General features: G+C 44.4%; 2 protein-coding genes across 2 annotated transcripts in view; both read right to left on the bottom strand.

Annotated features, from left to right (window-relative positions):
- Positions 1–52: 52 nt before the first annotated feature.
- Positions 53–22,837, bottom strand: LOC117068570 (signal-regulatory protein beta-1-like). The gene is given in 6 exon segments (XM_033185932.1): positions 53–521; positions 1,124–1,238; positions 5,714–6,046; positions 6,634–6,951; positions 13,240–13,593; positions 22,645–22,837. Coding segments are annotated over 5 exon segments (1,191 nt in total). The 5' UTR covers positions 22,718–22,837; the 3' UTR covers positions 53–521; positions 1,124–1,125.
- Positions 53–26,923, bottom strand: part of LOC117068569 (signal-regulatory protein beta-1) — a 52,169-nt gene continuing 25,298 nt past the window's right edge. Inside the window, exon 5 of the mRNA XM_033185927.1 lies at positions 53–521. The gene's annotated coding sequence lies outside the window, so the exon portion shown is untranslated. The remainder of the gene's footprint in view (positions 522–26,923) is intronic.

The following is a 26,923-nucleotide window of genomic DNA, read 5'->3' as shown; positions in this document are numbered from 1 at the left end:
TTTTTGGGTTTGAGGGATAGGATGCTTGGACAAAGAGGAAAGAGAATCATTTTTTCTTAAAATCAGTATAGGGGTTCATGTATATTCAGGAGGCAATAGAGAACCTCAACAAGGCTGGGGGAGTTGGAGTGGGCAGGAATCCGGAAGATGGGATAATTCTTGAGAGCCCGGAGAGAGTCTGTGGTTTATGTTCAGTCCCAAGGCGATGGATGGGAGGAGTCCTGGTGTGTTTAGATTTGGCGTGTTTCTCACCTTCTAGGGAGGTGCTGTGAGTCAGTGCCCGGAGCCCAATCCCATGGCCCCTGCTCAGGACCATGAATGGAGACACTGCTCTGGGGCATCAACGTCTTGTGAAGGAGCAACAGGAGCCTGTGGGCAGACAGACGTCACGGGAGAGGAGGCGTCTGAAGCTGAGTCTGGAGAAACTTCTCACTGGCTCCTTCTCTCAGGTTGAACCTCTCAAGAAAGGAAGGAGGCAGCAGAGACTGAGGGTCCCACATGGCAGGGGAGGAGCAAAGGAGCTGTGGGAAAACACATTCACACTTATTCATCTGCTCATCATTCAAGAAATGCTTCCTGAGAGTCTGTTATGTTTCTGGGGCTGGTCTCTTGGGATGCCTGTTGTAGGGGGACAGGCAGGCCTCAGGTAGGACTCTGCCAGCTCAGCCCTCCTCCCAAGTCCTGATGCCCCCTCCTCCCTCCCTTCCACTCAGACACACAGAGGATCAGAGCAGGAGCAGCCCTCAGAGCAGCCCATCTGGGGATTCTCAACATTACTCTACAGTGGGGATTCCTTTAGCCCCATGGAGTCCCAGCAGTGGCCTGGAAGGGACCACCCACTCAGCTGCCCGTCACTTAGACCCCTCTGTCCACCTTTTCCATGAGACTCCAAGGGCACTGGGGACACCTTTGAACCCCCTTGAAGCATCCCAACTCCTGCACACCTCCTGTGGGTTGGGAGTCCCACACAGGGTTCCCTGAAACTCCTAGGTGTCATAAAGGAGCCCTGTCACCTTCTGTAAACTCCACTGACCCTGAAGCTGCATGGCAAGTGAGCTGGGCCCTCCTGCTGGCCTGGCCCTTCTCGGCAGCCCTTGGTCAGTCCTCCCTCTCCCACACTTACAGTCAGGCCTTCTGTTTCCAGCAAATGTAGACGGCAGAGACACCAACCACCAGTAGCACCTTGGGGCCCAGGAGGAGAGCTACGAGGAGTGGAGCAGTAGGAGCCAGTGCCAGGCCTGGAAATCAGGGAAGAGGAGGAGCCATGAGAAGAGCCACCTGGGAGCTCATCTCAGGGGCCTCCACTTACCCCATCTGAGGCTACCTGGGCCCATCAGTGCTCTGAAGCTTTTGAACTTGCATCCGGCTCTGGCTTCCCAGACTCCAGCCGAAAGCAAAGGCCAGGGAAAGTGGCTCCTCATTCTCACTCACCCTGTCCCAGGCTGTCAGCTTATCCTCCTGGAGGGAAAAGGTGGAGAGAGTATGTGCTCAGGAATTCATATGTATGGCAACTGGGTTCCTCACTTGATCCTCACAAGCCTGTGGGGCAGGGAGTATTATTCCATTCTGATGGGGAAACTGAGGCCAGAGAGTTTAGGGAGTGCCAGGAGATTAGTGGGATCCAAATCTAGGGGAGCCCATCATTATGTCCCCAAGGGTGACTCCTGAGTCCAAAACAAGTCCAACACCCCAGGGTCATAAGAATGATTAGGAAAGGGTGGGCAGGTGGTGTGACGATGGATTCAGAGTGAGAGAGTTGCACGCTGCCCTTCTTAGCCCCAGGGGTAGGCGGATGACCCCATATACTCATGATCTCAGGGAGCCCTCCAGGGACAAGAACTAATGAAACCTGCTGGCTGGAAAAGACCCTGGTGAGTCAGGGAATGGGTATCATGCTTGGGAGGGCCTCAGGCATCATCTATCCCACCTCAACTCCAGTGCAGATGTCATCTGAAATCTTTCTGTTGGACACAGAGAGTCAGATCTACAGAAGCACATGTTTGGACTCTGCATTTTTTAAATAAGGGGTTTCGGCTGGTAAAAGTAACAAAGGTATTAATTTTTTCTCTCTTTTTTTTAAATTAAATGGTGCTGGTGGGTCCTTAAGGAAGGAAGGGAGACCTCAGCATCTGTGGCCGCTGGGGTGTTGCAAGCCGGCAGTTCTCAGCTGGGTGGTTCTCTGGGGCTTTCTCTCCCTTGAGGAGAGCTGGACTGCCCAAATTTACTCCTTCTAGGGGGCAGCCACGTGAGAGATAGACTGCATTGGGAATGCAACTATCTTGGGAAAAACAACTCTACAGGACCCTCCAGTCTTTGGCCTCTCTGCAGGAGCAGCTCCGTGTTTGTCCTGCCTGCACGGTGGCTCAGCACCTCCCTCTTCCTACACTCCTGCCTCCTCATTCCCTGAGGCTTGTTGACCCTGACAGCCTTCTAGGATGCTTCCTGCATTCCTTTATCCATCCCCAGTTGGCCTCCCAGAGAAACTGACCTTGGAAAGTGGTCTGGAAAGCAGACTCTAAAATATAAGTTTGGAATCTGATTACTCATCAGCTGGCAAGGAGGACCCCAGGGCTGGTGGTGAGTGGGGCGGATGGTGTAACCCCAGGAAGGAAATTCCTTTCCCTCAGCCTTTTGAAAACAGATTGGGGAATGGTCCTTATAAGAACTAAGGTGTTAGCTGTTGCTGGGCATGAATCCTTGGAAGAAAGACAATGAGAAACTAAGAGTGATTGATCATGAGTTAAGGTTCAGTGCGGAAGCCAGAGGACTTCTTGGCAGCAGTGTAGATTCTTATTTTTTGGAGCCACAGGGCAGAAGGAATAGAGGATCGGGTCCTGGGCATCACAGAAGAGTAGCAGAATCACAGAGGAGGATGAATCTCACTTTCAATGGCTGCTATGCTGGGGTAGGGCCCTGACGGGGAAGTTGTGGGACCCTGAGATGTGGGAGGAGACATTTGGGTCAAAGTACTCAAAGATTGTCAGTTAACTTAGGAGCTGCTGGGGACAATTGCAGTAGCATAGCTACTTGTCTCTATAAATATCCACCCCAAGCCAAAAGAAAAAATAAAAAAGGAAAAGTAAATTCTACACAATCCAGGCTGTAAATATTACTTGAAGAGAGAAGGCCAAACTGCAAAATGACTGTGAGTCAAAAGGGAACTCTCATCCAACCCTAGTGCACAGTCTCTCACTAGGCTCCCACGCCACTGATGCAGCACGTCACAGAAGGCATCCTGCAGTTTGCCTGCCAGCCTAGACAACCTAAAATGCATTTCCAGACTTAGCATATGAGCCAGGATGCTATGTCAGACACACTGAAAGTACCCAAAAATGGCCGCCCTGGTCTGAGCCCCAGTGGGTGGTAGGAAGTCTAAGGAAAAACTCAACCTTGTCCAGATGGTACAGAATCATCTCATCCTGTGCTACCTTGAGAAGTACAACTATGAACCTAAGAAATATCATGAGGAGCAGGCATAGGAGAACTTCCAAGGTGGAAGAGCAAGGTTAAGAACCCGAGGACTGAGGAACAGCCCAGCAGCCAGACACCAGGGAGCCAACCCCCAGATACCAGCCCCCAGCTATGGAAAGTGATGAAGGGAGGACACAGAAAAGAGGAAGTCTCAAGTCAATAAACATAAACTCCCACTTTAAGAAACTACAAAAAGTAGAGCAAAGTAAACCTAAAGCAAGCAGGAGTAATAGGAATTAATTAAAAAAAAAAAGAAAAAAAAAGAGAGAACAGAACAGATAATCAATGAAACTGAAAACACAAAAACAATACAAAAACCCACTGAAACAGAGTCGATCTTTCGAAAACACCAATAAAATGGGAAAAAACTCTAGCATGACTGAAGAAAAAGAAAAGAGAAATGGCACATTTTCAGTATCAAGATGAAACGTGGGATACCATTGCAGACCCTGCAGATACCATTGAGTTATAAGAGGATATTGTGAACAACTCTACACACATAAATGTGACAACTGAGATAAAATGGACCAAAAATTATGCAAAACACAACTCACCAGGACTCACTCAATAGGAAATGAAAAGTGTGAATAACCCAAAACTATTAAGGAAATTGAATCTATGATTTTAAAATACCCAAAAATATTCCTGAGGCCCAGATCTTTCATAGGAAAACATAAGTATTTAAAGATAAATTAAAACCAAATTTGATACACAGGGAAATGGAGCTGAGAAGTTTTGGTAAAATTTGTATGTATACTCCATTTTAGATGATATGAGGAAATTATTTTAATAACTTAATGAATTTAGTTATTTGAATGCTTAAAATGTCAGTGGACAATGACACTGGTTTTGTGAAAAATATCCTTGATCACATGATCACTCAACGTGCAACTGCAGGTGCGTGCGTGACAAAGTTTTCAGTGGACATGACTATGCACCTTCCACACATCTCTGATGATTGGGGACGTTTTTTCTCCTCTATGTCCTGTCTTTACTCTTCCAGCAGGCAGGGACATGAACAAATCAGTGACTCAGCCCTGACCAGGAGATGATGCAAACATCATACTGTTTTGGAAGGAACCTGAGTCCTTATTCTTATTTTCTGGCACCTCAGGGCAGAAAGAATAGAAGATTGGGCCCCGGCCATCATTAGAAGAGTAGCAGAATCACGAAGGAGGATGAATCTCAGCTTCAATGGCTTCTATGCTGGGATAGGGACCTGTTGGGGAAGCTGTGGGACCCTGAGATGTGGGAGGAGATATTTGGGTCAAAGCACTCAAAGATTGTCATGTGACTGGAGGAGAGGGTCCCCCTCCTGGTATTATATGAGAGGGAAATAAGACATATTTTGGTTATAGAGAGGGTAAACACTGGCCAAATTCGGGTCCTTGAGACAAAGCCCAGCAAAAGGGGAGAGTTTCTCTAATTAGCACAAATTCACATGATAGCCTGGTAGTGAGCCTGTCTTCAGGGACTAGATTTACCATCATTAGTTTGGACCAATAACCTGATGTAATGGCCAGAAGTCTTCAACATCATCCCTTATCACTTCCTGAGTCCTGGTTTCCCTTTTGGTAAAACTCCAAAGTCACTGGGTGTTTGAAGCAGGAAAGGAGATCAGAGATGAACAAGAATTGCACATGGTCCATGTGCAGAGTGGCTGGGATTATTGTTGGTCAAATATCACCATCGGAACACAGAAGAGGCCTGTGCTGTGACCAGGTCAACTGGGGTCCTGCTCCAGGCTTCAACTTCACTTGTCTTTCTGAAATTTATATAGCAGATGCCGGAGACTGCTGGGTGAGGTCACAGACATGGATGGAAAAGTTTAGAATAGAACAGAGACAAGGTAGAGGTTAGAAAGTGTAAAGGGGAAGGTGGTGCACTGATGAGACATGCAGAAGAAGGCGAGACACAGGACTTCATAAACAAATGCATCGCGTCCGTCTCTCCTTTTTCCTTTAATGTATATTTACGCCAAAAGATTGATCAAGGTGTGCATCAAACTCTTGATGCACAGTTTCTTTTGTAGATGGGTTTTAAGGGTGTCTGCAAGTTGCCAATTGTCACCTTGAACCTTCTAAGTAGTAGTGACCCGTGGAGTGTAGGATTTGGGGTCATGGAGCTGACATTAAAATTTTACTTTATATTTATAGACTTCTAGCTTATTTTATGACAAGCATGAATACTACTTTTAAGATTAAAGAAAAAGACAAAATTTAAAAATGAGAAGTAACCACACCATGGGTGACATCTGAGTCCTGCTCCTTCCGGTGGGCTGAGACCTTCAGGGAAAAGCTTTTGTTCACCGCTGGCTGCCCATCATGCTCCACCTGGCAGGTGAGCTTCACATCATCCCTATGGGCAGATACATTCACCAGGAGCCAGCTCGTCCAGTTATAGGTGCCATCCTTGTTCTCTGGAGGGCTTGAGGTCATTTCTGTCCGGGACACGTTTCCGTTCTCCAACCAGGTCAGCTGTAGTCTCTGGGGGTAGAACTTCGTCACCTGGCAGGTGACGTTCGCCTGGTTCTCTGCCCTCATGGGCTGTTGAGCAACCTCCAAGAAGGGTGGAACTGAAACAGCACAGGGCAGAAGCTGTGACCTTGTGGCACAGACAGATCACAGGGAGGGCTCCATAACGTAGCTCCCACCACCACAGTGGGGGCGTCACCAGGACAGTGCTAGGCAGGCAGCACGTGCTCAGACATTGAGGGTGCTCTTTGCATATGAGTGAAATTACTAAGCACAATGCCTGGCACACAGCAGGTGATGAAGGACTGGTAGCTCCTACTAGGCTAAGAATGGTGAAATCTACAAGCACCACCCCTGGCATACAGTTGGAAGGTAAGAACTGTAGCAAAATCAGTGAAATCACCAAGCACATAGGGATTTGGCTCCCAGTAGGTGCTCACCAATTGTAGTTGCTCTTGGTGAAATAAATGAAACTCTCTAGCACAGAACTTGGCACGTGGTTGCTGGTCCCCTGACAGCTGGCATTTAAATGATGGTAAGTGACCAGCACACCTAGGTGCATGGCAGGTGGGCAGCATCGTCAGGGATTCGATTTCGGGCCATTCAAGATCTAGAGCAGTAGCCTGTGGAGAGGGGAGTGGGCTTGGCAGCCAAGTGTGGGCTTGGGCTGGGTATGAGGGTCCTCTACCTCAGATGGCCTCAGACAAGTTGGCAGTCCCACGAAGAGGGTCCCCCTGCAAGGTGACATGGGCCACCTCGCAGATGACTTGAGAGTGAACGTCCCCGCGGGTCAGCACCACCCTGGCTGTGCTGCAGATGCTGTAGGACACGCTCTCTCCTGCGGGGTCCACGTTGGTCTGGAAGTCTGAGAGCTCATTCCCATTTTTGAACCATTTCAGGGTGATGTCTTTGGGAGAGAAGCCGTGGGACTCGCAGGTGAAGCTCACTGTGTGCTCAGCTGTGGCCCTCGCTGTGGGGCCCGATACCACGGGGGCAGAGGGTTTGGCTGCAAAAGGAGCATCGATAAACAGGAGACATGACTGAGATGACCATCACTAACGACAAGTGTGTGACACGTTAAGAACCTTCTGAGATGTTCGTTTTTAATCTTTCTAATAATGTCAGGAAGTCAGTCTCCTTTTCTCTTTTACAGCTCAGGCCACAAGAGCTCTGAGAGGTGAGAACCAGCCCATGGTCAGACAGTGAGTAGGGGCAGGTCCCAGAGGGAAGTCTAGGCCTGAGTTCACAGTCCTCTCCACATAGGGTGACTTCCACCAATCTTGGCATAGGAACAAAATTACTGACTGGTCTATCTCCTTGTTAATAACTAGCCCTAGCTGGCCTCCGCCGGAGAGCTCACCAACCTCTGAGAGGGCGTTTATAGAAGCCAATGTCAGGAACAGTGGCAAAGTGGCACCACCATGAGAGCTGCAGCCAGGCTGCTTCACCCAGGAGAAGGGTGGCCTGACACACCCAGTTCCTTATCTGCAAAATAGGAGGACAGCATTTCTACTTCCTGGGATGTCGCCAGGATTAAATGGGGTGATGGAAGCAGTTTTGCTCTGGATCAAACACAAAAGATGCTTCTCAAAATTAAACACAAATCTATCTTTAACCCAGACTTTACAGATACACAGAGGTCTCTCTTTAGGTATTATACAAATAGGAATCGTTCCATATTTTTATTATTTTCACAAATATTTCATTCTGTCAAATAAAAGGCATTAATTAAGGATAAAGCTTTGACATAGAACCCACAGTTTGTAAGAGCATTGGAATGACACCTGCTAAAGGTCAAGCCATAGTACATTGCTGTAGACCTGGATAACAACTAACTGAAGCCAGGGTCCGTGGGATTTTGATCTCTCTCACCTGGAGTACTTTAATTAAATAGCCAATGAGAACAGGTTTGCAGTTTAGGAATTTTGACCAGCTAATGAACTGTTCCCGAAAACAATGTTTTGTGAAAGCCCCCTATAAAAAACCTTTCCTGTGTTTCCATACCGGACACTATTCAGGGTTTTGCTGACTCACTGTACCCAAATTGCACCTCTTTATTTTTCCAATAAATGCTCTTTCCTTTGGCCTTCCTAACAATCGTTGTTGTTGTTGTTAGTAGTTCTAACCTGCTGCAAGTCCTACATTTGAAAATAGGAAATTTGTTTTTGGCATCCGGATCTTCAATTAGGTCAGGTTTGGGTCAAAAACAAGAATTGCTGAGTTCTAAGAAAGCCAAAGGGGGTTAATTTTTTCATTGTTAATTAATTACAAGGGACAAAGACCCAGGCCACACCAACAGGCAGAAACCTATTCTGGGCCCTGAAAGCAAACACATTGGAGAATCAGAACAATGAGGTGGTTTCTCCCTGTAGATGAGTTTTAAGGGTGTCTGCAAATTGCTAATTGTTACCTTGAACCTTCTGCTGTCGTCTTAGAAAGCACATATTACACATGTTTGCCTTTGCCAATATTATCTTGCTCCCTAATATGCGTGAAATATTTTGAGAGCACAGTAAGGAGGGTGTCACTTGAAGATGTCAAGTCTTTGAGAGACCAGCAGCATGGGTGTCCCTAGAGGGCTGAGAGGCTCTCTTCAGTTCCCATTTATTGAGGGCTTCTTGGCCGCCTGACGCTGGCTGCTCTCTCTGTACATCTCAGCACTTTAATCCTCCCTCCATTTCTTAGAGGGGGTCCTCATGTGAGCCCTTGTGTACGGCGAGACTCTGAGAGGATCCTTGCTGGCCAAGGACCAAAAGTAGATAGAAACCCCACCCTGGGAAGATGAGCGAGGGTAAATGCAAGTGCATAGCCTGGCATGTAGTAGGTGCTTAATAAATAACCCCTGTGACTATAATCATGAGGTTTGGTCATTACTGCTACTGGAGCTGCATAGCTGTTCTTTAGGCAACAGAACAATGAGGAGCAGAAACACCAAGGAAAGGCTCAAACCCTATTCACTGCAGCTGCCAGAAAAACCCAAATGATAAAAGGAGCAGCAACCACCATGTTTGGTGAACTGGCTTTCAAGTAAGATCACAGGTGAAGCTGGAAGCGTTTTGGAAGAAGGAGGGAAAAGATACCTCAGTGACATTTGGGAGTGCTGAGGGAGGGAGGCTTCTGGGGCTGAGGAGTGAGGATTTGCTGGGACTCTAGCACCTGCTTAGATACAAACGTTTTCAAGACAGAAGGTTCCCCAGCACTGAGGCTGCATCTGAGCGAGGCTTTGTCCCAGTCTCCTATCTTGGGCCCTGAGGCCAGTAGCATGGGAGGGGTCCTGTCCAGGCTTCTGGGGCCTCCCAGAATGTTCCCAGCATGTCTGTGTTGAAGCACCCATGGCCCAAAAAGCTGTTCTCAAAGCCCCAGTACCTGGGGCACCACTTTTGCTAGGGGGATGTGTGTGAGAATCTTCTGGAGCCATTCAGAACTTTAGATGCCAGGCCCACGTTAGACCAATTAAACTGGCATTTTTAGGGGGATCCTGGGTCCAGCTTTGTTAACTTTTTTTTTTTTGATAGTTTTCCCAGTGATTGTAATGAGCAGCCAAGGTTGAAAGCCACTGGACCCCAACCCAAACCCCATTTATACTTGCGGCCTAGTGATGCCCTGACCTGTCTGAGGTCACATAGCTTCACCCTAACAAGCTCACATTTATTGAGCATTTACTGTGTGCTTGTTGATGCCCTAAGCATTTAACACGATTTCACTTCTTCAGACTCTGCCCAGTCTGTGAGGTCAGTGTTACCATTAAAAGGGTGAGGACATCGAGGCCTATGGTGGCAAAGTGCCTTGTCCCAGGTGGCAGAGCCAGGAAGAGTCAGAGCCGGGAAGAGGCCCAGGCAGCTGGGATACTGCCCGTGCTCTCCTAACCATCGTTCTGCAGAAGCTCAGTAATAACCTGAACACCACCACCATGAGGGGCTCTGTGCGCATCCTCTGCAATCCTCACAGAACCCGGAACGGGGCCATGATAATCAGCATCGCACCGATGGGGAACCCAAGGACTCAAGGGAAGGCAAGACTGGCTCAAGATCACATGATCTTGAAATAATACCTCACTTTGGGGGTGCCTACAGTGTGCTAGGTGATTTACAGAGAGAACCTTAAATCCTTTCCACTTTGCTAAAGGAGTCCTTGATTGTCTCCATTCTACAGATGAGGAAACTGAGGCTGAACAAAATGAAGGCATTGTCTCCTCATCCTCCATGTGTCCCAGTGGGCATTTCCTGTGTCCCACCAAGCAGTTACGTCCATTAACAGAGCAAGTGTTTTAGGTTCTTGAGCCCCAACACTGACTGCCACCTCAATTGTCCCCTTGAGATTCCAGACATCATGCAATGTTAGGGAGAAGCCTCCCTCCTGGGTGTCCAGACCTGCTTACCCTGCAGCCATAAACAAAAGAAAGTGGGCTCCTGACAGCCAGAGGGGAGAATCTAAACTCTTGCTCACATGGTCCCCAAACACTCTCTAGGAACTGCCTCATCTGCTTATCCTTAGTCCTCAGCGCCATGAGCGGGCAGATATATGCTCTGCTGGGCTGCAGGAGGCTCTACTCTGTTCAATGGATGCTGCTGAGTGAAGGAGAAACAGCATAACATGAGGGGAGAGTCCTAAATGCTTCACGTGTGCTGAGACCTGTGCTTTAGGAACCAGCTTGGCATATGATGGGATACATGCAGGACCTTTCTGATGGGAGTGTAAAGTCAACCCCTCCTACCCCTACAGGGTTATTGGTTTATTTTTAACACCTTGTGCTGTAGAACTGAACAATGCAAGAGTTTAGAAAGAGAAGGTTGGAGCATTTCTCCACACTTGAAAAACCACAGCTGAGTGTTGCAGAGACAAGGGCTGTGAATCAGGCTGGGGGGTTCCAGCTTTGTCTCCCTGACCTGATCCCAAGTCAGTTCTCCTCTCTGATCCTCAGTGTCCTCATCTTTAAAGGAGGTAGCAAATGGCTCTTCCCTCATACACTGGTTACAAGGAAACTCTGGCACAGCCACTGCTCTCTGGCCCCGTTCCCCGCCTCCCTCCTTTCTCATCTAACTCATCATTTAGGCTGAGAGCGTGGCAAAGAGGAGTGAGCACTTTACTAGAAGTTAGCAGATCTGAGTCACACCTGAGCCACCACTGGCTGTGATTGCCTGGGCTGGGGAGACACCACCTGGAAACTTCAGTGTCTTTGCCAATATTATCTGCACAATCAGGATAAAGTCACCTTCCCTGTCTAAGTTGAAGGGTTACGAGGAGCTGATTTCAGACATTACTGGGCAATGCACATTTTCATGTACATACATGTACATGAAAGCATCATGTTTTATGCTTTACATATACACGTTTTTTAAAAAAGCTGTTAGTAAAGCTATGTGTCTTCTGGAGGTTCTGTTTTTTGCCTTTCCAAATTCCAGAGGCTGCCCACATTCCTTTCTCACAGTTACATCTTCCCATCACTCTAAACTCTTGCTTGCATCCTCACAAGTCCTTCTGCAATAATTAATCTCCTTCCTCTTTCTTGTAAGGACATTTCTTATATATTGTGTCCACCCTGATACCAGAGCCAGATGTTAAAACTACTGTCTTAAAAATGTTTGAAGTAGGGCGAACATGGTGGCTGATGCCTGTAATCCCAGCACTTTGGGAGGCTGAGGTGGGCGGATCACCTGAGGTCGGGAGTTCGAGACCAGCCTGAAAAACATGGCGAAACCCTGTCTCTACAAACTACAAAATTAGCCAGGCGTGGTGGCCTATGCCTGTAATCTCTGATTGCTATGTCATCTAGGAGGGAAATTGGGCAATATTCTCAAATATGAAAACACACTATCCTCTGACGTAGGAATGCCACTTCCAGTGGGTGTCTCCTGCCTGAGTAGGGTGACACATGTACAAGGTCATCCACTGCATGATAGTTTTAGTGGCTAAGGTGGGAATAACTTACATATCCATCAACAGAAGACTGTAAAATAAAATTTGATATTTCCATAGGTTAGAGTATTTTTCAGCTGTAAAGAAACTGGAGCAGCTCTCTATGTTCTGATGTGGAATCTCGCTATGGAGTGATAGGGTGTACGTTTGGGAGAAGTTTTCTAATCACCAACGAGCTTTAGTGTCTGCATGTGAGGTGCATTGTGAACCTGTGGGAAACTGATGAAAAGAGAAATGCTGGCTCTCTGACCTGTGGTTCTGTTTGAGGAGCTTTTATTGAGCACCTATGATGCACCCGGCTCTTCTATGGAGACAGGTCTAATACTGGGGAAGGAAGGAGACTGCCTCGATTCAGACATGGACTCTGGCTCCAATTCTGTCACTAACTGGCCCTGTGACCATGGACAAGGCCCCTGTCATGTCTTGGCTTCAGTCTCCCATCTGTAAAGGGGGTTGGGCTGGATGGTATGAAGTTCCTTCCTGTGCTAACATTCCAGAATTCAGGAGTTAGGACGAGGCTCTTGAGCCTCTGGCGGGAAACCCCAAATAAGTCTTGTTGCTGCCTTATATGGGGAACCCCTAAGTCACCCAGTTGTGGGACCTCTTTCCTGAAGTGAGGGACATTCTGAGATGACGCAGCTCTGCTCAGAGCCCATGGTGACTGTATGACTCAGTCCCCGAATCCCACAAAGGTTTCCCAAATGGACCCACAGCAAATGCCAAACTTATTGGCATCTCCTCCCACCAGGCCATCAGATTCAACAGTGAATGTGCCTCCCAGGAATCTTCCCCCTAGGGTGTTTCTGAAGATTAAATTAAAAAAAGAAAAAAAAACGATTTACCCTCTCCATGCCCTGGATGGATTTCTCCTCATTAGAAGAGAAGAGAATGTAAGCTTGGTGGGGAAGTGCTTTGGGCTGTTTCATTCACTGCTGTTTGCAGAGCATCCAGGGCAGAGCCTAGTGCACAGTGGGGTCTCAGTGAGTGCCTGCTGCATAAAGAAGAGACTCAGCCACCCTGAGGGGGAAGCCTTCTCTGGAGGCAGAAGGCAAGGTCCAGACCTGTGCCTGGGCAAGTCACTCAGTCTGTCAGTTCCCTCATCTGTGGAACCAAAGGGCTGGGTCAGCTTTGGAAAGACAAGAACTGTAGAGCCACAGACTGGGGATGCCGTCTTTTCCATCATTTACAAGCCATGGAGCCTCGAACGACTACCATGACATCTCCAAGCCTCAACTCACGTGATCCGGAGAAGGGGTGACATTAGATCATGAAAATGAGCAGCCACCACCATACCTGATTGTTGCTCTAAGAATGGATAATGTAATTATTGACTTACTGTCACACACCAGGGGACGAAGGAGGCCCGCGCTGTACTCACCACGCACAGACAGCTCAGTGCCTGCTCCAGACTTCAACTCCACATTGGGGCTCCCTTTCCGGAACTTCACACAGTAGTAGATGCCGGCATCTGCTGGGGTGATGTTACTGATGCGGATGGAAAAGTCCATGTTGTTTCTCTTTGTGAGGTCTGAAACAGGTGTTACCCGGGGGAAGTGGCCTTCTTTCTGATGGTAGATTAATTCCCGGCCTGGTCCAGCTCTTCTGAACCATTGGATGGGCCCCACAGGGATCAGGGAGGTCACAGTGCAGTTCAGAGTGCCTGACTCTCCAGCTGCAACTGATATAGACTTCTCAGGCTGAATCACCTGCAGCTTCTCCTCACACAACCTTCCTGGAAAGGAGCACAAAGCAGTCATTTTTTCATCCTTATGTGATCCTGTGTGTTTCCCCAAGTGTTTATCAATGACTTTCATTGACTGGATGTACACTAGGAGCAGGTCTTGAGCTCAGCCCACTACATGCATTATCTCATTTAAGCCTCACAACTGGCCTGTAACATAAGGCTGCAATAGAAGTGAGGACACTGAGGCACAGAGAGGTTCACTTTCCTTTTCCTTATTTTCTTTTCCTCTTTCTGTTTGCTTTCTTTTCTTTTCTTTTCTTTTTGAGACAGGGTTTTGCTGTGTCTGCTGCCCAGGCTGGGGTGCAGTGGCTCAATCACAGCTCACTGTAGCCTCAACCTCCCAGGCTCAAGTGATCCTTTCACCTTGGCCTCCCAAGTAGCTGGGACCACAGGTGCGTTCCACCATACCTGACCAATTATTGTATTTTTTGTAGAGACACAGTTTCACCATGTTGCCCAGACTGGTCTCTAACTCTTGGGCTTAAGCAATCCATCTGCCTTGGCCTTCCAAACTGTTGAGATTATAGGCGTGAGCCACTGCGCCTGGCCAAGAGGTTCAATTTCAATGTAGAGCTTTGGGTTGAGGACCTGAGTAGAACTATTGAGCCCTCCTTGAAAGTGCCATGTTTTGCCAAATATGGCCTCCAACTGTGGCTACATGGAAGGTGGCACTTTTTGTATCGCTGGATTGGGTGGGGCTCTGTGACTTCTTTAGACCCTTGAGTTTTGAGCAGAAGTGATGGGTATAATTTGTGGGTTGTGCAGTCAACTGCAAGAGCCTCTATGGATCAATTTCTCCCTTTCAGAGACCCACAAGGCTCTGATGGGGCCTGCTCCATTGCCTGGATGTGTGAATGACCGTTGCATGCAGAACTGCCAATACACACTGAATATGTAGCTTTCAGTAGAAATACAACATTGTTTTAAGCCCCTGGTAATTTTTCACCCATAGCATAATCACATTACCTAAGTTTCCTAATGCTGATGTGACAAATTACCAAAACTTAGTGTCTTAAAAAAATGTAACATTTTATAGTTCTGGAGGTTAGAAGTCCAAAATAGTGTTACTGGGATACAATCAAGAAGAAATGATAAAAGTCAAATACACAAAGGTAGAGAATGAAACAGTGGTGACTAGGGGTGAACTTGGGGGAGGTGATGGGGAAGTCAAAAGATACAAAATTGCAGTAAGTCTGACAAAGAAGTCCAGAGAATAAATTTGCAATCTTAGGGTTTTAGTTAATAATGCTGTATTGAATTCAGTATTTTTGCTTCAAAAGCACATTTTAGGTGCTGTTGACATAAAACACATGCAGCATAACTATGGGAGATGATGGATGTGTCCATTTGCTTAACTTTAATAATCATTTCACCATATATATGTATACGTATATGAAGGCATCATGTTTTACACCTTCCATTTTGACAATTTTTAAAGAGCTTTCAGCAGAGCTGTGTGTCTTCTGGAGGCCTTTCCAAATTCTAGAGTTTTCTCACATTCCTTTCTCACAGTTACATATTCCCACCACTCTAACCTCTTGCTTGCATCTTCATATGCAAACATCCTGGAATACAAGGATGTTTCAATGTCCTTCTCCAAGAATTAATCTCCTTCCTCGTTCTTATAAGCACCCTTGTGATGTATTAGCTCCACCCTGATACTAAACCCAGATGTTAAAATCGCTGTCTTAAAAATGCTGAGAGGTAAAGGAAATAACTGATGAAGAACTAAAGGAATATAAATGTCTTAACAAAATGAGAATTTAAAAAAGAGAAATTATATGAAGAAATGAAACAAACTTAGGAATTGAAAGTACAATAACTAAAAGTTCACTAGAGGAGTTCCCTAATGGGTCTAAGCAGGTGGAAGAATAATCAGAAAACTGGAGGATGGAATAATTGAAATTATTGAGACTGAGGTATGGGTGGAAAATAGAATAAAGTCTAGAGCATAGAATCTAAGGGAACTGTGAGACATTATCAAATGTATCAACATACACCTTACTAGAGTTCCAGGGAGAAAAAAGAGAAAGAGAGAAAGGAATAGAAGATTATTTGAAGACATAGTAGGCAAAAATCTTCACAAACTTGATAAAATACAGGAATCTACGAGTTTAAGACACAGAAAAAACAGAAGTAGAACTAAAAAATAAACTCAGAGACCCACACTAAGACACATTATAACCCACCTGTTGAAAACTAAAGTCAAAGAAAGAATCCTTAAAGCAGCAGGACAGAAGCGATTCCTTGCATACAGGAGACCCTCAATAAGATTTTCAGCTGAGCTCTTATACAAAGCACTGAAGTCCAGAAGATAGAGGGATGGTAAGTTCAAAACGTTAAAAGAGGAAAAACATGTCAATCATGAATTGTTTACCTGGCAAAGTGTCCTTCAAATACAAGGGAGAAATTAAGATATTCTCAGATAAACAAAAGCTAACAGAGTTCATGACCACTAAACCTTACCTACAGGAAATACTAAAGGGAGTGCTTCAGGTGGAAATGAAAGGATGCTGCATGGTAACTCAAAGTTGTATGAAGAAATAAAGATGTCCAGTTATGTGTATATTTTTAAAGAATCATGCTTCAATATCCCACAAACAAGCTGTGAGCATCCTGCCCAGTGACCAGGTAACCAGTATTTTAAAGCTGGTCCCTGTCACAATTCCTCTTCTTGTCCTCCCCTACTGTGACCTAGTGACATTGAAACACTCTAGTAAAACCTATCATGGTTTTTGCTTGTGTCCCTCACCTTGACTGCCAGTAAAGGCACTTGCCCAGGAATCCCATCTCTCTTGCCTACCCATCTGCTTGATTGAACCTGCTCCTTGGGAGCTCCTCCCACATGGCTTCCTTCATGGCCTGCCCTTCTCCCTTCTCTAGGAACTGTGAATACGCCTCTTCATATTAACTTTTCATGGCCATGCTAGAGTGATCCTCCAAGATTCAACCAGCAGGAGTCACTCTAACATTTTCAATAGTAATGGCAATGAGGATGGGATCATTCTAAACTCGGGTGGAAAGTTTGTAGGAATTGCCTTTGACTCCTCATGACTTACAGAATTGCTACTCTGTTTGGCTCCACAATTTGAGAAGGCTTTTTACCCTGATGACTTTCTTGTACTATGCTATGTACAGCTTTGTGTTGCCTTTTGGAGTGCTGCCATGGGTGTCCGTCCTGAAGCGAGGATCCTGTTCCAATATCAATAATGACATCCACCTTTCTTCAAGAGCACAATGATATTGGTAACACTTCTACAAAGAAGATTCATGTGATATGCATATTAATGTCACATAATCCAGCATCTGTAAGTTTTTTTTGGGATGCCCATGGCAACATATTCTTAATTTACAAATTTTACTTACAAATTAAAATCAACAGGCACTCCTGTTAGTGTCTTTAAATGAATTAACAAACAAAAATATCTCTTCTCTGTGGAGTCTTTGGTGATGTCTTTCATGCCTCTTGGAGTCTCTAGACCACTCATGATGGCTATATATTTCCTCAGGGCCTTGATGCAAAAATAGTGTTCTTTGTGGCCTAGGCTATACTCCATTAAAACAACCAACTGGTTACCTACTAGAATCTTCTGACTTGGAGTCCAGATTTAAGGATAATATTCTCCTGTTGCAAATCATTAACCATAAATTGTCCCACAGGCCAGGCTATGCTCATCTGAAATGACACCCATTGAAATGTAAACTTCCACTACAACACAAAATTAAAATCGCTGCCAGGTACAGTTGCACACCTTTCTGTTGACAATTGGCATTATTACTACTTGGTTTGTTGATGCAACAATCCTCAACCAAATACTAGCAAACTGAATTAAACATCATATTAGAAGAATTATACAATACAAGCAAGCGACATTTATTTCTGGAATACAAGGATGTTTCCATGTGCAAATGACCAACAATGTAATATATATATTTATAGAAGAAAGAGAAGAAACACATGATTAACTCATTTGATACTGAAGACCATTTGACAAATTTGGAGATCTTTTTATGACAAAAACCATCAATAAAATGAATATATGAAACTTCTATAAAATAATAAAAGTCATATACACATACTTTATTTTCACTTATTGCTGTCTAATATGCTATTTTATTTGCCTATTTATCATGTATATTGATTACTGTCATTCTCCCCAGTGGAGACAAGCAACAAAAGGGCACGTAGTTTTTCTTTTTCATTCAACAATGTTCTTTGTTGGGTCCTGGAACATAGTAGGTATTTGTTAAATATGTGTATAATGTGTGAATTGCTCAGTGGAACATTTTCCCAGGAGACTAAATATTGTATTTTAAGTGAATTGCTTTTATGAAATTTGCCAGGAAATGTGTTTCCCATGTGGGTGAATTGGTGAAAAAATATTGATTTGTATACACGCAGAAATCAGAAGAGTCAAGGAGAAGAAAACCACAAACCCTCTTCACACCACATCACCTTCTCGCCCTCATGAGCAGCACCTGCAGAAATTTCATGGAATAAGATCAAGACCAAAAGTGTTTGAGAAGAGCAATGGTGAAACCTGTGATCTCTAGAGTCAAAGTGCCTGAGTTCAAATCGTAGCTCTACCAGTTACCAGTGAGTAACCTAGGAGCACTTTGTGCTTCTGTTTCCTTATTTGTGTTGGAGGGTGAACTTGGATATAATGGTTACCCGAGGTCAGAAATGTAAGCGATTTCCCACAGTATCTGGCTCATGGTGGGTATTCAAAAATTGTAAAGTTATTACTTGGTAGATTTCCTGAGGCTTGGAGGCTTCAATGGACATTAGGTGATGATATGGATATGGACATGGATATGAATATAATGATAGATATAGATAATATAGGCATGATTCTCTGTTACTTTTATCCCCTTCTTTCTTCTTCACCCCTACCATTAATAGAAGAGCAAACACCAAGAGAGGAATGCGCAAAAGTTCTGTTTTGAGGGAAAGTGTATTTTACTAAGAAGCCTGCTTACCTGTTGCTTAGCTTAACAGCTTGGGGGATTTTCAGGGGTAAGGTGACTGAGGTAGAAAGGAGGGAGAATGACTGGGCAACAGAGAAAATCAAACATCTCTTTAATGTGCTTTCCTGTAGACTAAAAAATGAGTTGAAGATTACAGTAAGGGAAGTCTTACTACTACTACTACTAGTACTACTACTGCTCTATGTTTCCACATGATCAAGTTAGATTTATCCCAGGAATTCAAGGATGGTACAACATTCATAAATCTCTACATGTGATACACTATTTCAACAGAACAAGGGACAAAAACCATATGACCATACAACACAGGCAAAGAAAGCATTTGACAATATTTAACATTTTTTAATGATAAAAACTCTCAAGAAATTAGATATCAAATAAATGTTCCTCAACACAATAAAGGCCATACAGGACATATCCATAGCAAACATCATACCCAATGGTGAAAAGTTGTCAGCTTTTACTCTAAGATCAGGAATAAGACAGAGATGTCCACTCTCAAGATCTCTATTCAACATATAGTATCAGAAGTTCTATCCAGAATAATTGCACAAAAGAAGTAAATAAAAGTCATTCAAATCAAAACGGAAGAAGATAAATTGTCCCTGTTTGCATATGATACTGTCTTACATAGAGAAAACCCTAAAATCTCTAAAAACTTTTAGAATCAACAAACAAATAGGCCACAGATATAACATATGAAATCAATGAGTAAAAATCAGTAGTTTCATACACTTATAGCAAATTATTGGGAAAAGAAATCAGTAAAACAATTTTATTTACAATTGCTACCAGAAAGGGTAAGATAGCTAGGAATAAACTTAATCAAGGAATTGAAATACCTGCACACTGAATAACTATAAAACCCAGATTAAAAAAATAGAAAACAAATAACAGAAAGATACCCATGTTTGTGGATTGGAGAATTACTATTGTAAAATGTTCATACTACCCAAAGAGATCCACAGATTCAATTCAATATCAGCAAAATTTCAATGAAATTCCACAGAAATGAACCAAACAATCCTTAAGTTCATATTAGCCATAGAAAACCATGAATAGCTAAGGCAAGCTTTAGCAAAAAGAACAAAGCTAGAGGCATCACACAGCTTGATTTCAAAATCTTCTAGAGTGCCATAGTAATCATAACAGCAGGGCGTTGGCACAAAAAGAGACGCATGGACCAATGGATCAGACCAGAGAGCCCAGCAATAAATTCACACATTTGTACTCAACTGACTTTTGACAAAAAGGTCAAGAAGACACAATGGGGAAAGGTCAGTCTCTTCAAAAAGGGGTGTTGGGAAACCTGAATATCCATGTATGGAGAAATGAAATTAGACCTCCATCTCATGCCACATACAAAAATCAACTCAAAATGTATTAAAGACTTCAATGTAAGATCCGAAACTGTAAAAGTACTAGAAGAAAAGTTCCAACAAAAGCAGAAATAAATAAATGGCACTACAACAAACTAAAAAGTTTCTACACAGCCAAGGAAACAATCAACAAAGTAAAGAGACAACCTACAAAATGGGAGAAGATATTTTCAAACCATACATGTGACGAAGAGTTAATATGCAAAATATGTAAGGAAGTCAAACAACTCAAACATAAGAAAACAACCGGAGTAAAATATGAGCCAAATAGTCATTTCTCAAAAGAATACATTAAAATGGTCAGTCAACATATAAATAATATCCAACCTCACCATTCTTAAGATAAATGCAAATTAAAACCACAGTGATCTATCATCTCACACTTGTTAGAATGACTATTATTAAAAAGATGATAACTAGTGTTGGAAAGTATGTGGAGAACAGGAAACCCTTACACACAGTTGGTGGGAATGAAAATTAGGCCGTCCATTAGTGAAAACAGTATGGAGTGTCCTCAAAAATTTAAAAATAGAATTATCATAGGATCCAGCAATCTCACTACTGAGCGTATATCCAAGGGAAATGACATCAGCATGTCACAGAGATATCCGCACTCCCATGTCCATTGCAGCATTATTTACAATAGCCAAGATATGGAATCAACCTAGGTGTGTATCAACAGATAAATGGATAAAGAAAATGTGGTCTACATACATACACAATGCAATTCTAATCAGTTGTACAAAAGAAGGAAATCCTGTCATTTACAACAATATGAATGAACCGGGACGGTATTATGCTAAGTGAAACAAGCCAGGCACAGAAAGACAAACACCGCGTGATCTCTCTCATATATGGAATCTAAAAAAGTTGAACTCAAAGAACTAGAGTAGAATGGTGGTTACCAGGGCTAGATAAGTGGTGCAGCTGGGTAAGTATTAGTCAAAGGACACAAAATTTTTGTTCAGATAGGAGAAATTAGCTCCAGATATCTACTGTACAATATGGAGTCTATAGTTAATAAGATGATTTATATCCTTCAATATTGCTAAGTGCATAGATTTTAGGAGTTCTCACCATAAAAATTGTCAGTGTGTAAGATTATGCATATGTTAATTAGCTGAAGTTAGTCATCCAGAAATGTACACGTCATAACATGTTGTACATGAGAAGTGTACTTTTCTCAAATCAAAATAAAAACATTTTCTTAAACTTTAATTGAAATTAAAGTTGGAGAAACTGATAAAAAATGAAATCTCATGTGTGTGTGTGTACACACTTACAATCACTTATATGTACACATGCAGGGATCTCTAACCCCCACGCTGTGGTTGGGTACAGGTCCGTGGCCTGTTATGAACTGGGCTGCACAGCAGGAGGTGAGCAGCCACTATGTGAGCATTAATGCCTGAGCTCTGCCTCCTGTCACATCAGCAGCAGCATTAGGTTCTCATAGGAGTGTCAACCCTATTGTGAACTGTGCATGTGAAGGATCTAGGTTGTGTGCTCCTTATCAGAATCTAACTAATCCCTGATGATCTGAGGTGCCACAGTCTCATCTCAAAACCGTCCACCCCACCCACCCACTCTAGGTCCTTGCAAAAATTATCCTCCATGAAACCAGTCCCAGGTGCCAAAAAGATTGGGGACCACTGCACACGTGTGTGTGTGTGTTGGTATCTGTTATGGGCAGAATGTGTCCCCTAAAATGCATGTGTTGAAGCTCCAACCCTAGTACCTCAGAATGTGACTGTATTTGGAGACAGGGTTTTTAAGAAGCAATTCAGTTAAATGAAGTCATTGGAGTGGGCCTTCATCCAATATGAGTGACGGTCTCATAAGAAGAGATGAGGACACAGACACACACACAGAGGGAAGACCATGGGTTGAGACACAGGGAGGAGATGTCTTCTACAAGTCAAGGAGAAAGACCTCAGTAGAAACTAATCCTGCCAACACTGTGATCTTGGACTTTGGCCTCCACAACTACAAGGAAGTAAATGTCTAGTTTCAGCCACCCAATCTGTGGTTCTTTATTACGGAAGCCCTAGGAAAGGAATATAGGCCCCAATAAGCAGCAAATGCAGAACTTCTTAAAGAGGAAGAGGCGACCGAAAAATGGGTGGTAAGACTCAAGTCACAGGGGAGGAAGGATCACGGGGGAACACAGGACAATGTAAGGAGCACCCTTAGGGAGGACGGTGACTGAACATCCCTGGGAAACACTGCATCTCTGCCCAACGCAAGAAAGCACCATTTCAGACTTCACTTCCTCTGGGTGTTGAATACAGAAGGCTGGGTCTGGAGTCACACAGCCCTCTCAGGCTGTCTCTGAGCTTGCTCTGTCCTTGGGTAGGTTGTTTGGCCCCAGAGTCTCAAGACTGGTAAGGATTTAAATAATGATTGTTCTGTGTTAGTCAAATAGATCAAAATGTAAGTAATTGTGGTGGTGGTGATTCAACCATCCGTGACTCTGGTAGCCAGCTGCCCCTGGTAGCCAGTTGCTGATCCACAGAGAAAGTGCTCAGCTCCCTCCTGATTTCCTGCTCTGAGGCCCCATATTTGGCCTTCCTTGGCAGCACTTGTGGTTGTATGGAATCCCCAAAGGTCCAGGGGCAGGGCATTGCCACGGCAGCAAAGGGAAAGGGTTGTAGCCCAAGGCGATGCTTACCTGTGAGTCCCAGCGGTAGAGTCAGCAGCAGGAAAGGACCAGGAGGGTGGGGCCAGGAGGCTGCGACAGGCATCCTGGAGACCTCAGGAGCCTGCTCTGTTCAAACGTCTGTGGTGGGGAGATGTCAGGCTCTGCTCTGAGGAGAGAAGACAAGCCCTGCCTCCCTCGATTCAAGAGGAAGTGGCTATGATGGATTGGGACAGTAACTTGCTTTTAGATTGTAACATAGAAATCAGGCACAGCAGGCAGCTACAAAGCACAGAGTTACTCATGCTCCATTTTCAGGAGAACCAGACAGGCTGAGCAAAAATAATGCTCCCTCCTCAACTGAGGCCTGTGTTCTCTCCACATGGCCCCCTGCCCCATCTTCAGGTCTTCTTGGTGATTTGCCAGCTGAGGGTCTTGGGTCAAGAAGTTCTGTGGTTGTGATCTGTGCCCTAAACTCTCCATTTTAAGACCCTAGGATGTGGTTGGCTTGTTGCTTCCTTCTGCACCAGCCTCAACCGAGTGCTATTCAGCAAGGGGCAGCAGGAGGGACCCCAAGGACCCTCTTGATGTTGGAGAGGAAACAGGTCTGCTTTTGAAATGATTCTTTATTCTAACTTTTTTTTTTTTTTTTTAGACGGAGTCTTGCTCTGTCGCCCAGGCTGGAGTGCAGTGGCCCGATCTCTGCTCACTACAAGCTCCGCCTCCCAGGTTCACACCATTCTCCTGCCTCAGCCTCTGGAGTAGCTGGGACTACAGGCACCCGCCACCACACCCGGCTAATTTTTTGTATTTTTAGTACAGATGGGGTTTCACTGTGTTAGACAGAATGGTCTCGATCTCCTGACCTCATGATCTGCTCGCCTCAGCCTCCCAAATGCTGGGATTACAGATCTGAGCCACCGCACCCGGGTATTCTAAGCTTTTACTGATATAACTGGCGAAACGTAGCCCAAATTCAGTCTAATCTGGACTTTGGCACTTTCATGGGCCTGAATCCAGTAGAAGAAATCATTTCCCGACTTCTTCCAGGAGAGCCAGTAGTTTTAGTTTAGTAAGGATCTGTTTTGTGGGGTGAAGTGAGGGTTGTGGGTTACGGAAAAAGGATAGGGTTATGATTGGGGGAGAATATGGCGGACAGGTTCCTGAGGCCATCACATCAACTTTAATATCCTTTGTTCTGCACGGAGGACCTACAGGATTCACCACTGTGTTCAGATGGGAAATGGGGAGAGAGGAAGTATAACTGCCCTGACCAAGAGGGTGTACTAAGGAGTTGGGGAAGTCATTGCACCCACCTACGCTCAGTTTTGGTCTCTAAACTGGGCGTTATAAGTATTTCATTGCAGTGTTTTAGTGGCGATTAAAGGAGATAATGACTGTACCATGCCTGAAACCCAGTAGGTTATTATTGATGCTAATGGTGCCAGGTGAAGAGCGGGAACTCAAATGGTGCTTTTGAATGGATCTCTACTGCACGGTGAGTTGCCCACCAGTGGCTTTCTCCCAGCAACCCAGGCCTCCTGAGACCCAGATTATATGATGTACTTGGACTATCCCTGCCACTCTGAGATCAATTGCTTTCTCTTGGATTCTCTGCATCCTGCTCCTTATAATCTACAAATTAATTTGTTCTCTCACTATTCTCAGCTGTGTGACTTTCAAGAAGACACTTGACTTCTCTGAGCCTTATTTTGATTGTATGTAAATGGAAGTTATAACATGCACCAACATGCACCTTGTAGAAATGTGGTAGGAATAATATAAACCATAATGAGTGCTTGACTCATAATTAATTTTAACCAAAAAAAAGTGGCTATAATTTTTTTTATGGGAAGGGTTCACTGCTTTCCTGCCACAGTTGCACTTTAGAAAAACCACCTTGTTAGGAGAAATGGTTGTATCATCTATGACTAAGAAAGGCCTGTCTGGAAGCCTCCCTGTCACCTGCTGGGTTTTAGGTCCTTCATCTGTTATTGTCAAATGAAAGTGTAAAGGTTATCATATTCTCATTCAAAGTTCTGTTCAATGTGGCACATGTGCACAGGTGAAATCTTCCCGTCCTACTCTATACCAACAAAAATGAAAATGAAAAAGGATAAAATTGTGTTAATCCATGTCAAATTACACTTAAAAACAAGACAATCGTCTTCATGTGACGTGAAGGAATAGTAGCAGTTATCATTTACTGAGGATGTCCTGTGCCCCAGAAATGGTGTCAAGCATTTTATGTCAGTTACCTCATTAATTCATCACTCTGACTCCATCAGGTAAGCACTGCTATTAACCTACCTCCTTTCACAGGGGAGGAAACCTGAGGTACACAGAGAGTAACGGATTTCCTCAAGAACACTCAGCTTTTAGAACTAGAGCATAGGTTGCCACATGCCACAGACTTCACTTTTAATGTTTGCACTATGACATCTGTCATATGAAAGGAGAGACATCCCTCAGGAAGACGCAGAGAAGAAGCCATAGCCTCAATTAGGAACAGCCCCCACCCCACAGTGAGGCTGTGGCAGGTGCCATGCTCCAGGAGGCCCTGATAACCCCATCACATGGGGTGGGGCATTATTTCTGGAAAGACGGCAGCGCAAGAAGGAATCACTGAAGATTTGGGGAACAGTAGCACCATGAGAGATAGCTAACCAATCCAAGAACAACAATAACTCAAAAACATTAACAGCAATCAAGAGAACTTCACAACTGAGAACATATGAAAAAATAAAATATAAAAAGGTATTTAAAATTAGTATACATAGTAACCTTATAAAGATAGCAAAAGGGAAGTAAATCCATAAAACAACATCAGGCATGTATGAAACAGGAATAATCAGGCATGAAGTAACAGGTTTCTTGGAGCAATAACCAAAACAGAGACTTTGGAAATGAAAACATAATTACTGAAGACAGTTTTAAAAAATGTAGTAGGTTGACTAGGCGACAATATATACGTAAGTAGTAAGTTATTGGGTTGGGGGATCATGTGGGGCAATCCCTTAGGATTCAGCACAGACACACCTAAAGAGAGTAATGTAAATAGGTGTAAATATAGGAATAACAAAAGATATCTCACAAAACGTGTCAAAAAAGTTCCCAGAAACAACTGAGGAGTTGAGCGCTTGCAGAGAGGGTGGCGGTGCCCAGGGCTGGCTCTGAAGGCACAGTAATGATTATACTGAAGATATTTCACTGTTTGATTTAGAAGGGTAGACAACTAATAGACCAAGGAAATCTAAACCCAGATATCCAGTGGCATCACTTTTTCTTTAATTATTTTGAGTCAGTGCAATTGCCATCTATTTTCTCCATGAATTGCCCAGAAGTAGCTTTCTTGACTGTGTGGTGACAATGATCTCTTTGTCAGGTGGCTTTTGTGCAGTGAAGAATGTCACTGGCAGAGTAATGATTGGACTATGTTGGTGGAATCACATTGATGACAATGGAAAGGGCCATCGGGCATTTGAGTCTTGGGAGGCATCCTCTTAAGAGAGTAAAACTGTCTTAGAGGCTGAAATAAGAATCTTCTGGTTGGGACTAATGGCCTGTCCGTGCTGTGAGTGATATTTGCCTTTAGTGTCTGATTTGATTTGGCTCTGTGTCCCCACCCAAATCTCATCTCAAATTACAATCCCCACTTGTCAAGGGAATGACCTGGTGGGAGGTGATTGGATCATGTGGGTGGTTCCCCCATGCTGTTCTCATGATAGTGAGTGAGTTATCACAAGATCTGATGGTTTAAAAGTGTTCGGCATTTCTCCCCTTACTCTTTCTCTCTTCTGCTGCCATGTAAGACATTCCTTGTTTCCCCTTCACCTTCCCCCATGACTGTAAGTTTCCTCAGGCCTCCCAAGCCATGCAGAACTGTGAGTCCATTACACATCTTTTATTTATAAATTACCCAGTCTCAGGTAGTTTTGTTTGTTTGTTTGTTTGTTTTTGAGATGGAGTCTCACTCTGTCACCCAGGCTGGAGGGCAATGGCATGATCTGGGCCCACTGCAACCTTCGCCTCCTGGGTTCAAGCGATTCTCCCACCTCAGCCTCGTGAGTAGCTGGGATTACAGGCACCCACCATCATGCCTGGCTAATTTTTGTGTTTTAGTAGAGACAGGGTTTCACCATGTTGGCCAGGCTGGTCTTGAACTCCTGACTTCAGGTAGTCCTCCCACTTCAGCCTCTCAAAGTGCTGGAATTACAAGTGTGAGCCACTGCACCCAGCCTCAGGCAGTTCTTTATAGTAGTGTGAGAACGGACTAATACAGTGCCCTCTTCTCCTTCAGAGTAAACACTAG

Source organism: Trachypithecus francoisi, unplaced genomic scaffold (assembly GCF_009764315.1).
Source record: "Trachypithecus francoisi isolate TF-2019V2 unplaced genomic scaffold, Tfra_2.0 Lachesis_group21, whole genome shotgun sequence".
NCBI classification, from domain to species: Eukaryota; Metazoa; Chordata; class Mammalia; order Primates; family Cercopithecidae; genus Trachypithecus; species Trachypithecus francoisi.
Note: the sequence above shows the minus strand (reverse complement) of the source record. Positions and strands in the feature narration are given on the sequence as shown.